The sequence below is a fragment of the Dermacentor silvarum genome, unplaced genomic scaffold (assembly GCF_013339745.2).
Source record: "Dermacentor silvarum isolate Dsil-2018 unplaced genomic scaffold, BIME_Dsil_1.4 Seq1070, whole genome shotgun sequence".
Classification (NCBI taxonomy): Eukaryota; Metazoa; Arthropoda; class Arachnida; order Ixodida; family Ixodidae; genus Dermacentor; species Dermacentor silvarum.
In genome coordinates, this window is record NW_023605528.1 from 1 (window position 1) to 12,150 (window position 12,150).

General features: G+C 47.1%; 1 protein-coding gene across 1 annotated transcript; it reads left to right on the forward strand.

Annotated features, from left to right (window-relative positions):
* Positions 1-4,632: 4,632 nt before the first annotated feature.
* Positions 4,633-11,829, forward strand: LOC119434438 (uncharacterized). Its single transcript, XM_049659483.1, has 2 exons — positions 4,633-4,734; positions 9,901-11,829. Exons 1-2 carry the CDS (start codon positions 4,692-4,694, stop codon positions 11,121-11,123), a joined length of 1,266 nt encoding a protein of 421 aa, XP_049515440.1. The 5' UTR covers positions 4,633-4,691; the 3' UTR covers positions 11,124-11,829.
* The last annotated feature ends 321 nt before the right edge of the window (positions 11,830-12,150 follow it).

The following is a 12,150-nucleotide window of genomic DNA, read 5'->3' on the forward strand; positions in this document are numbered from 1 at the left end:
CCCTTGGCACCCATCCTATCTGCCCTACGCATTACATTGCCTGTCCAGCCTCATTTCTTTCTCTTGATGCCAACGTGAATATCAGCTATCCCCGTTTGCCCTATCAACCACATCGCGCTATTCCTGAAGAGACGTTCTAGATTATGGGAAAACGTAAGCGAAAAAAACGCTTAATCTTGCCCTCGGCCACGCAACGCTTGAAACAGCGAAGTTTGGTGATCGTAGCCCAGCATTTTTCTGAAGTGCGCGCACACTTTTCATCTTATTACTCATGATTATGATAACTTCTTTTCGCACGTCTAAGACTTACGGCCGTCCCTGCGCGTTGCATACCGCAGCTTGCAACACCGACGCCGCGTTGCAATTCATCCAACGCGTTCCAGCAGACGCCCTCCGAGAATGCGTTTCTCTCTTCCTCTCTCGCTATCATAGCGCGCAAAACCTCTTCAGTTCGCAGAGCATGAGCGTGCGAACGCGCCAGCTGTAGACGAAGACGACCACGCTCGAACGACGCTCGCCTTGAGAACGGGGCTAAGCGGGTTTGAATCCCACCTCGGCAAGAAAGTTTTAACAGCAAAGCTGTTTAGGCCAGCCGTAATTTGTGGTGCGTGCCAAGAAACTACCGCGCCGTAGCCATGGCAACCCGGAGGAGGAGACCGCATGCGTGCGCAGGCGGTCTCCTCCTCGCCAGCTCCCTCCCTTCCCGACTCCCGCCTCTCTTCTTTCCGCGGCGCGCTGAGCCAAACGAAAAAAAAAAAAAAAGTTGTCGCAGTTTCACCTGAAAGGCGAAGCATCGATTGCGATAGCAAAGTTGTAGAGAGCTATACGGAGTTATGATATTAGCTTAATAAGCTGTATAAACTTCGACATGCAGCAGCACCGGCAACACGCAGAACTGTTGTCGACGCCGTCGGCGTGTTGCCCGCGTTCGCTCAAATGCGTGCGGCGTTGGTGACTGTTGCCGGAGCCCTTGATAAAATAGGCACTTGGTGCCACAGCTAAACGTCGCCTCCATTCCCTCCCCTCCCCCCCCCCCCACGGCCTCTCGCGCGTCGGAAGAAGGCGCGTTTGCTCTACATATATGGTGATTGTAAAGGAGGAAAGACGCTTACTTCGCAGCCCTTAAGCGGCACGGCGCAGAACGCGCGTTTGTTCTCCCCGTGCGTTGACTCCCAGTGAAAGCTGCGCCCCTCGCGCCCTTTCACTCGCACATACAGCGTTCGGCGCTGGCGACGATTTCATCTCCATTGACGTCATACGGAACCTCACGGCGACGGCGACGACGACGCCGACGGCAGAAATCTGCTTTTGAGTGTCCATATAATTGCTATCGCAATAAAAGGCGAAAGCTTGCACTAGGCGGCGCAAAGCTCAAGAGACAGCGAAGCTGGACGATCGATATCGAGCGGCTAGCCTCCAACGCGTTCGGCATGGGCAAGCAGCAGCGTTGTTGGCACTGTGCCAAACTTGGTTAGCCTGCCTGCGGTTGTAGCATGCCAGGAACGCTCGTAGGCGCTGACGCGTCCAGCGCTAGTCACGCTAAATGTCGCGAAAGGGAAGGTACCTCCAAAAATGTCACAGTTTCGCCCTAAGGGCGAAGCATGAATGCGATAGCAACACAGCAATGTCAACGAAGTAAGGTGAGCGGCTTTGGTAGCAACAAACACAGAACTGTTGTCGACGCCAGTGGCGTTTTGCCCGCGTTAGCTCAAAATGCGTGCGGCGTTGGTGACTGTTGCTGGAGCCCTCTGATATAAATAGGCACTTGGTGCCGCAGCTAAACGTCGCCTCCCTTCCCTCCCCCCTCCCCACGGCCTCTCGCGCGTCCGAAGAAGGCGCGTTTGCTCTACATATATGGTGATTGTAAAGGAAAAGAGACGCCTACTCTGCAGCCCTTAAGCGAGCACGGCGCAGAACGCGCGTTTGTTCTCCGCCGTGCGTTCACTCCCCGTGAAAGACGCGCCCCTCGCGCCCTTTCACTCGCACATACAGCGTTCGGCGCGCGGCGACGATTTCATCTCCAAATGACGTCATACGGAACCTCACGGCGACGGCGACGGCGACGGCGACGGCGACGCCGACGGCGACGGCGACGCCGACGGCAGAAATCTGCTTTTGAGTGTCCATATAATTGCTATCGCATAAATGATCGCTCGAGAATACCTTCCTACATGCGTAGTTAAACAAGTTAAAACCTACCAGCAACCAATTTATTACCTAGCAGTAGCAGCCAGTAAGTTTCGCTGTGCCTAAGCTTTGCGCGACCGAGTGGAAACTTGCCCGTTTTTTTTGTCTTTTAATTCTCCATAGTCTCTTGATACGCAGCACGAACCACAAATTACGGCTGCATTAAACAGCTTCGCTGTTAAAACCGGCAACGTCTTCGAATTCTTCTGTTTTTATTCGTCGAATTCTGTCGAATTCTTCTGTTTTGTAGGCACAAGTCTGTTGAGTCTGACGGGGTGTGGGCTCGCAAGCTAACATGCCTTCTGTTTTGTAGCAATCGCTTTCCCGGCTGCTCAATGGCAAATATATTCCTGCTGCGCTGGTCGATACCATACGCCGACTAGTGTGGCTGTCCAAGCTGTGCATGCGTCAACGTTCCGCTGGCCACCGTCTGTCCGGCAGCGATGCGAGGGACGGTATCAGAGACCGGACCTCATACAAAGGCGGCAGCAGGCGGCAATCCTGTCGCAGTCTGACGGGGTGTGGGCTCGCTAGCTAACATGCCTTCTGTTTTGTAGGTAAGCCATAATTTTAGCGATAGCCACTTCATTTCTTGATTTGTACCCCCCCCCCCCCCGTCTGACTGCGACAGGGCCTTTTGCGCTGTGCCATGTATTTTGTCATGTCCCTTGCATCCAGAATTGGAAACTGTGATGCTTGTCGCGAACCGGTGGCAGGAGATGCGCTAACCATGTGCTGTTGTGAATGTCACAGCTTATATCACACTGGGAAGTGCTCCGGCGTTGCAAAAAAGAACGTAAAAGGAAGCTGGCTGTGTTCAGAGTGCCCCATGAAAAAACGTCATCTGGTGCAATGATCAATGCTGAAGACCCGCAGCCCACTATGAGAGAGGTAATGGCAGCCGTAAGCTCTATTCAAAGCAGGCTAGATGAATTCCACTCGCTGGTAGACAGGCTTCATAAGGCCGTGCAGTTGCAGTCCACTAAGAATGACTCAGTTCTGGGATTAGCTGAAACGCAGAGTAAGCTAATCTAAAAAGTTGAAATCTCGATGGAAATGCTGTCAAGAAAGTACGATGAAATAACCACATCTATTGTTTCTGAGGGCAGACATGTTGCTGCTCTCAGGAAACACTCTGATGAATTAGACACACGTCTTGCGACGAAGGACAAAGAAATCGCCCAGCTGCAGACAGCAGTCACGAATATGGAGATTTATTCTAGAAGGAATATTATCGAAATTCATGGGGTGAAACCTAGTGCTATTGAAGACCTTAACATTGTTTTGAAATCACTATAGCATGAAAACTCGATATAGCATCATTGACTGCTGAGTGTATTGATGCAGCTCATAGGCTGCCAGCTAGGGAAGGAAGGATACCGCACATAATCGTTAAATTTACTTCAGTAGTACAAATAGACACATGGCATAGGAAGCGTAGAATCTTGATAAAGGAAAACATTTTCATCAATGCGAATTTTACGACTGAAACAAGGAGACTGCTCTGGCAGGTAAAGCAAGTTGCAAAGGCTAAGGCATTCAACTTTGTGTGGACCAAGAATAAAATGGTTTTCATCAGAAAAATTGAAGGATCTGGCGCGAAGAAAATTGTCAGCGAAGCTGATCTATTAAGGCTGAATTATTCATGTCCACTGCGCTGTATTCATTCGCGTAATGGATACAAAAAAGGTTTCGCTTTAATCATGGCTGCACTGCACCATTTCTAGAGCTTGTACACACTATTATCAGAAGCATTAAAAAGCACTGGGATTCACTAAATGTGTACTTGAGAAAAGCATTAGAATACTTAGACATCTTCATATTAACAGAGATAAATATAACGCAGTCCGAATCTGCAGCGTATGTTCTCAAAAGTTTTCAGTCACATCAAAGTGCCGTGACCTGAGCAAGGGCGGTGGCACTATGTTTTTGTTAGGAACGAATGGATAATGGAAGTAATTTCTGCTGACTTCACCCCAGCGGTAGTCGTTTCCTTTACATTATGCAAGCCTAAAGCTACTTTCCTGGTATTAGCAGTATACACGCCACCTAATTATGATCTGAAAGTATTTTTATCTGAATTGTCTACATTCCTCACGCGTCCTGGTTGAGCTTGAATTGTTGCCTTTCTTGGACGGCTACAACAAGAAACTGAGCCGTCATTCTATACGGAAAACGCAGCTGCGTTTCTGCAGTGACATGTCAATCTTTTTGCCGCTAGAAAAAAAGGTGCAGTCCCTGTGCACATAGTAACGCGTTGTTCTGGAAACTAAGGGTTCACAATTCGTTTATAACCCAGTGCTAGTAAAGAATTCTGCTTCTCTTTGTTCCTTCAATGTTTCAGACATTATGTCCAACTACAGACAATGTCCTACAGGCAAGGCCGAAACAATGTTATGCAAAGAACTTCCAAAACTACTCCCGAAGCCGCCCTTGAAATCAGTAAAAAAAAAAAAAAAAAAAAAAGCAGGGCAGACTGATTTGTGCAGCGAAGCAGCCGCACTATGAAGTCCCTGAGCCTCACTGCGCTGGTCGTCGGCCTCCTGAGTAAGTCTGAGAATTTTTCAAGCGTGCTAAATCTATCTAACTCCAGTGTCGTTTATTTAAATCTGAAGAACGCAGGTCGCTGCGTGTATTTTTCAAAAACCGCTGAATTTCTTTTTTATACTGTAAGCTTGAAAGCTCCACATTACTCCAAAATATTATTTATTTCGGTATCGTTTTGTCTTAAAAATACTGGCGTAAAGTTACGGTCGCCCAGTATAGAAAGATTGCTCCGCATGGAATAGTCACGATGTGTTCTTAAAATGTGCCTGAGATTCTTTCTTCCACTTCGTTCCCTCCATTATGAACTGGTTTCGTTTGTGATGAGCAGGATGCGATTAACCACTCGACACAGATAATTATTTACAGTTATCTTTGTTTCATAACATCACGAAAGCAATCGATTATGCTTGCGATATTTTGGCAGATCCCTAACAGCAAAAGTTTCCTGGTGAACGTTCCCAATTAGTGGCTTCTTCTATTCAAAGGTGAACGTGAAATTATTATATACATCGACTGAAGGCTCTTTGAGAAAAGGAAATTATTTTCGTGCCTTGTAGGAATTCGGAAGAATCTGGCTAGAACAATAGATATCTCTCATTAATAAACCCGGACAAAAACAGGTTACCTAATAGAAATAATACGCGCCTTGGCTGATACCATGTGTCCCGCTGCTTGGAGCAAGTCAGACATTTTTTTTCTTGTATTTCGCCTAATTACATAATTCGCTCTTACCTTTTATTGAACTTTTCAATTATTATTGCATTTGCAATTATATGGGCACTCAGAGCGCATTTCTACGGTCGCCGCAGCCGTCGCCGTAATGTTCCGTATAAAGCCCACACGATAACACAGTAGCCGCGTGCCGTACGCTGTAAGTGTGAGTGAAAGCTTGCGAGGGTCAGCAGATGATCGCGGCTCAATCTCGCGCGCTTGATTGAGGGAGAAAGGTGGGGCGGGAGCACGCGGTCTTCTATCGCGCACGAGGAACAGCGGGGAGGCAAGGGAGAAGTGGGGGGGGGACCTACTCCAGCGGCGGCTGCTGCTTACGGCGTAGCCGCGCGGGCGCCGTATCTTGATGCTAATCTGCGACGTGCACAAAGCGCTGGCCCACGCGGGCCTCGTCTTGCAAGCGATCTGCAGTGAGGACAAATTACGCCACGCCCAGTTGCGGTAGCCTCCTATGCGCTCTGCTTTCGACGTTTAGTTCGCGTTGAAGCGATATACAGAACGACGGTCAATTCGCTGCCTGCTGCTGCCGCGCTTCCTGATTACAGCGTTTTGACAGCGAGTTTCCGCGGTCATCGAGCGAGATGTGTTCATGTTTACCTGTGCACGCGTGACACCGCGCTTGTCAATTTATTTAATAAGCGAATGTATGCAAGTCTATAGGGTCGATAAAGCTAATATCCTTACTTCGTAAAGCTGTCTACTAATTTTCTATCGCAATCGGGTGGAGCTGCGACTTTTCTTATTCTGTGCAAAAGTGACTAGGAATAAAGTGCAGATCATCCTGAAAAACGGCCATCCTGAGAAGTCGATACGGAAAAAGTGCCGCGGGACAGCGGCGCATTCTTAAATGTGAAGCATTTCTTTGCCTAGACGTAGCCAAGGTCAAAGACTAGGCCTACGAAAACCACGGAGTTTCTCGCCGACCCGCGCACCCCCATGCGCCAACGCGCTAGCCGCTATTGGTTCATACCCTTCTAGCTCCACTCGTCGTTACTGGTGCGCGCGCCACAAATAGGCGTGACTCGATTGCGCTAGTTGCGCTATGTTCAGCGTAGGCCTCTATTTGCAGGAACAACAATAATCCCTCGGTAGTATCAAGCGGAAGTGAACCAGAAGCCTCATCACTTGGATATGCATTTTTAGTAGATAAACTTATCAATAGGTACCATTTTCAAAGTCAGTACGCTCTCAGGTAGATAATTCAGGTTTCTCAAAGGTTTGCCGCTGTGCGACCTGCGTCGGCCATGTGTACGCTCGGAACGCCCTTTCTTTGTCGTCGTTCCGCCTAGTTTCCTTCCGCTCTCCCGCCGTGGCAGTCCAGTCGCACGTGTCTACTTCCCACCGGGTTGCGCTCCCGTTGCGCGTGTTTAGTTTCATCCGGCTCCGCGAGGTTGCAGTAGTCTTCCACGCGAATGCATGCCGCTGATCAAGACCGCCGATCAAAATAAAAGTGTGTGCGCGTGCGTCTTTTTTCGAGGTGCCCACTGTCGCCACTCAAGAGAAATAAAGTTTGCTCATACCTCTGATCTAAATTTTGTGTCCCCTCTATGTCGTGTGCTAACCTGCTTCTCTGGTAATTAACCCACCTTCACAGCAGTGGGATGCCTTTAGATTATTCTCGTTTCAAGGTTTTTTATGCTTGGAAAACTTTTATGTAGCACGTATCGAGCATCTAAAAACGGGATCGATAATTTTTCATGATGGTTAACAATATTCTCATTAGCACTCTTGCTATCTCAAATAATGAGTATTTATATAATTAAGTGAAATACAAAAAAGTATGACTTTCCCTAAGCGGCGGCGAACATTTCCTTGGTTCTGTCCACCTACGTGGCACATGGATTATTTTAATGTTGGCTAAAGCTACATGAGACACATGGTATATGCGTTACACGCTGTTCTCAAAAAACCTCCATCCCATCCATAAAGCCGCAAAAGTGAGTGTCAGATGTTATATTTTATGCAGCAGCTGGAAATGCGCTTGTTCTACGGCGCATAAAGCTTCTGAATAATTCAAAGTACACATTTAACGAAAGCCCTCAGGAGTAAATGCCTATATACTTCCCTAGTTCTTGCGCGTGATTAGTTTCAACAGCTCCACTTGTACGCACAACGCTATCAATGTTTCGTGAACATTTTATCGTTCACGAGAGTGCGCCAACCAAGTGAACGCATTGCCGTTATATAGTTGAAGGAAAATGCAGCTTAAAGAGAAATTAAGCTGGTGCTACAAGGCCAAGACTATTTATAGCCTTGTTTCATTCCCTTATTTGTATCGATTTCCAATAACCTTAAACAAGTCATTGATCTGAACAGAAAACAAGTTTCTTAAATGAAACGCCAATGGGCAGATGTTCAGTCGCCAATATTTTCGAGTAATATGAAACGTGAATATACAAAGAATGAATGCTTATTATAAAATTGTACAACAATTTTAGAGAAAGTAAAACGTCAAGTTTTAGTTCACAGCATTTAGTTACGAAAGATTAATTTTGGTTGATAGATGTTACGGGGGGCCGCTGAGACCTTAAAGTTCTGTCAAAAGATTTTCCGTGCGTTTTTAAACGAGAAACAACTCAGATGTGACGACTGACAATGACAAACGAGCAACATGTTGCCAGATGCAAGTAGTGTGTTATGTTCGTCAAAGGAGCCAGCTCTAGTGCAACGCAAACCGGTTTACCGAAAACTTAAAACGGGCCTATTCAAATTCGTCTATGCAAACCTGTCTATAGAAAATCACTTGGCCTAATTCAGACAGCAATAACAATGCATAGTCTGAAGCCGGCGCCTATCCTTATTAAATGGTGGGAAGTTATTCGCAGAAATGAATTGCTTCATCTTTGCGCTAAAAACTAGTACATGTGCACTGTAACCGTGCCTCTCCTACAGGAGAATTACGAATGTAGTCTATACGTTATTCCACTTGTTACTTGTTCTTGAAAACTGCAATAACTATTGTAATTTTCAAATTAGAACAGAAACGTATATTTGAAAGTTTCGTGCAGAAAATAAGGACCGAATAGCGAAAAGTATTTGCCTTGCATTCGATATTACAACATTCGCTTATCGAGCTCTATGTGCGATGGCGCGAGCAAGTTCTGAAAGTGATGATGATTGTGCTATTCAGATGCTTTCAAATAAAACGTATATTTTATAGAAATAGCTCCAATACTTGTATATATCTAATATAATGTTCTGCAGAAGCGCCAGCACCAATAATAACCGTTCTCCCTTTACGGCTCATTTGCCCTCGATTAGGCTACTGGATCTTAGACCGCCCTAGTTGTTCAACTACTATCGCGAATTACGTCTGGTCACATTCAGGCACAAGTATCGTTTCATGTATTTCTTGGTGTCACGACCGTGAATAAAAATAATCCTGGCTAACATCACCAAACTGTATGATTGTGCGGCCAATTCCTATCATGTGCGTTTTATATAGTTGTAATATACCCGAGATTTTTTCTAGACCATACACATATTGTTAAATCACCTGTAGGAAATAGAATATTTATACTCAATGAGCGGGACTGCTCTACGAGGCGGACGTTACTTGCACGAGAAATCGAAATCCAAATTCAAATAATCAACCAAATTCTTGAATTATTTTATTTTTTTATTTTATGGCGCATATTGCAGTATACGAATTGCAGTCGGTAATATCGCAAGGCGTGTCTATTTGCAACTGATTTCCAGGACGACACCAGTTTCTAGATATTTTAATCCAAAGTCTGTTGCGAAAGGCGTGGGCGTTCCAGTTACTTTTGTGTTTCAATGCATAAAACGGTGGTTTGTAAGTAGAACAATAATGCATTTTTACAGCAAGTTTCGCGACGCATATCTCGCCATCTGTGCGGCCCTTCTAATTCGTTCTAAGTGGTAGTGTCTTCAAAACTCACCCTCTAAAAGTCGTAATTGGAATGTTAAAGTTATTAGTAAAGTAATTATTTAAACATTTATCTTATGCATTTTATTGGTCAATTATGCATTTTGATGGCTCATGCGAGTATGTCCCGTTTTTTTCGAGTAATGCAGTTCAACCACTTAAGTTACGCAATCTGCCAAAGGTATTTTCTAAATTCCTTATGGTCCAAAAAAAAACACCCCGTATAAAAGCGCTATATGAACTCAAATATTTATGCGTAACAAGAAACTGCGGTTCGGAGAAATGGACATTTCATGAAATATGTGAAAACAAATACCTTACCGTTACACATACTTGGCCATAATACTTTGTTCAGAACGAGTACAGTGACTATTCAGTGGCAATCTCCTTTACCAAAAAAGAAAAAAAGTGAACAACTGTTTCAAAACGTCTCTCCCTCTTATTTTTCTTAAGAAAAAAAAAAGAAAGAAAGAAATAGTCGCCTTATCCCCTAGAACATTACAATTCTCTAAACCACGTGTTTCGAAATTGCAAAACATCATTTTCAGGTCGCCAGGTCATCGGGGGCCACCAACATTCAAGTCTTGGAAAAGGATTCTGGGGTGGATATTTGGGAGCAGGGTTTGGAGGAAGCTCTCTCGGCAGTGGAAGCGGCTTCGGTGGTGGATACGGCAGCGGATATGGCAGTGGATTCGGCAGCGGGAGTGGGCTGAGCGGACTTGGTGGAAACGGCGATTTCTGGGGCGACAGTTATGGCGGACTGTACGGAAGCAGCCCATTATCGGTTTGGAGGAGCTTAATCTCGCCCATCATGTTGCCAAGCGGGAGTGCTAACTTCTGGGGAAGCAGCGATGGTGGTTATGGAAGTAGCCCTCTCGGATACTGGAGGACTCCAGTCTACGTATTGAGGTTGTTTTCTGTGCCGTATGGAGGAAGTCAAGGTGGCACTGGACAGTGGGGTCTGCCCAGAGTAGGTTCGCCATTGACGTGGTTTACGTGGGGTAATCTCGGTGGCGCCAGGCCAGCGAGCACGCCCTGGGGATTTCAGGGACGCAGTGGGAGTGGCGCATTCCCGCAGCCATCGGGAGGAAACAGTGGTCCTCAGGGTGGCTTGTACGGCGTGCCTGGAGGAGTAAGTGGAATGGGAGGGTATGGTGAGCAATGGGGCCAAGGCGCACAAGGCGAATCAGAGAGCCAGTATGGACCGCAAAGGGGACTCAGTGGATTCAGCGGACTGTTTGGACGCGGTGCCCAAAGCGGATCCGGCAGCCTGTATGGTAATCAAGGAGGGTTCAGCGGATTTGGAGGATTAGGCGGATTGTCGGTCGGAGGAGACCAAAGCGGAATGGGTGGTCTGAACGGACAGCAAGGAGGGCTTGACGGGAGTGGAGGATTTGGCGGATTGTCAGGGGAAGTCGGAGGCAGTGATTTCAATGGCCTTTCTGGTCAAAGCGGTTCACTAGGCGTCGGTCGCGGACTATTTGGCTGGGGCAGGCGAAGTGGCGGTTTGGGCTCCACTGGAAGCGGGAACTCTGGCAGCCAAAGCGGCTTTGGTGGAAGCAGCGGTGGACGAGGCGGATTTGGCGGTAGTTTTAGTCTGCTCGGGGACAATGACAACGATTATGGTGGCCTCGGCAGTCTTTCTGGACAAAGCGGCCCTTCTAGCACTCTGAGTGGTCTGTCGGTACTCGCGGTCTCACTGGGCGACTCGGCAGCCTCCGTGGTGGTCGTAGTGGTTGGTCCAACCAACTCGGAAGTTTTGGAGGACTAGGAGGCCAAAGTGGACTTGGCGGATTGGGAAGCTTTGGTCAGAGTTGGTCCAGCAGCCTTGGTAGCGACAGCAGACGGAGTCAGGGTAGCCAAGGTAGCAGCAGTGGTCTCACCGGAAGGAACAATCAAGGGACCGGATATACGTGGAGCTATTCTGGACTAGGTGGCAGTCAAGGCTCGCCTGGTCAGCTAGGTAGCTTCGGAAGTGGATTCGGTGGACTGGGCGGCTTCGGCGGTGCCAGCCAAGGTTGGCTGAGCCGTGTCACTGGTCTCTCTCGAAAGCAATTGCAGCGCCTCTACAGGAAGTATAGAAGAAGCGGACACAGATTCACATTTCTAGAATACCTCATGCAGCGTGGATACCTCGGTGGCTCCTATGGAGGGCTCCCATTAGGCGGTAGACAAGGTAGTGGGGGCCAGCAGGAAGATGGTAGCAGTTTCTGGTACTGGAGTTCCAGACCAACGTACCAATACACCTGGGGAACACCTCTGAGTGGCTCTGGCGGAAGCTCCTTCGGAAGTAGCTCTGGCGGAAGCTCCTTCGGTGGACTCGGTGGATTGCCAAACCGCGGATACGGCGGATCCAGCAACGGATTGGGAGGAAGCTTTGGCGGCAGCAGCAGCTGGAGTTTAGGAGGTGCTGGCAGAGATTGGCAGCAGGACGAGAGGCAGCAACAAGAGAAGGTGTATTAGAAATAAAGTCCTTTTGTTCCAACTTACAACCGATGTAAAGGTGTACAAACTAACAAAAGCAAAGCGCACCTGCAGTCTGCAGTTTTTTCTACATGATTGTTTTTTTACAAATCAGCATTCCAGGCGTTTTTCATATAAGATGTTTCTATGCATTTAATGCGCATCTGTGATTCTCATTGTTTTCATGAAAATGAAGACAATAAGGACAATGAAGACGCTGAAGACAATAGAACTCTGGGCCACATTTATTATGAGATAGGTAATTACACCTACACGCTATCAATCGTTGAATTTAAAAAAATAAACGAAAGAAAACGCGAAACAAAACAAAAAAA

Excerpts from the sequence above, each read along its gene's own strand:
- LOC119434438 (XM_049659483.1), top strand. The coding sequence starts at position 4,692 with ATGAAGTCCCTGAGCCTCACTGCGCTGGTCGTCGGCCTCCTGA. Across the intron at positions 4,735-9,900 it reads GCTGGTCGTCGGCCTCCTGA|GTCGCCAGGTCATCGGGGGC; the intron begins GTAAGTCTGAGA and ends CATCATTTTCAG.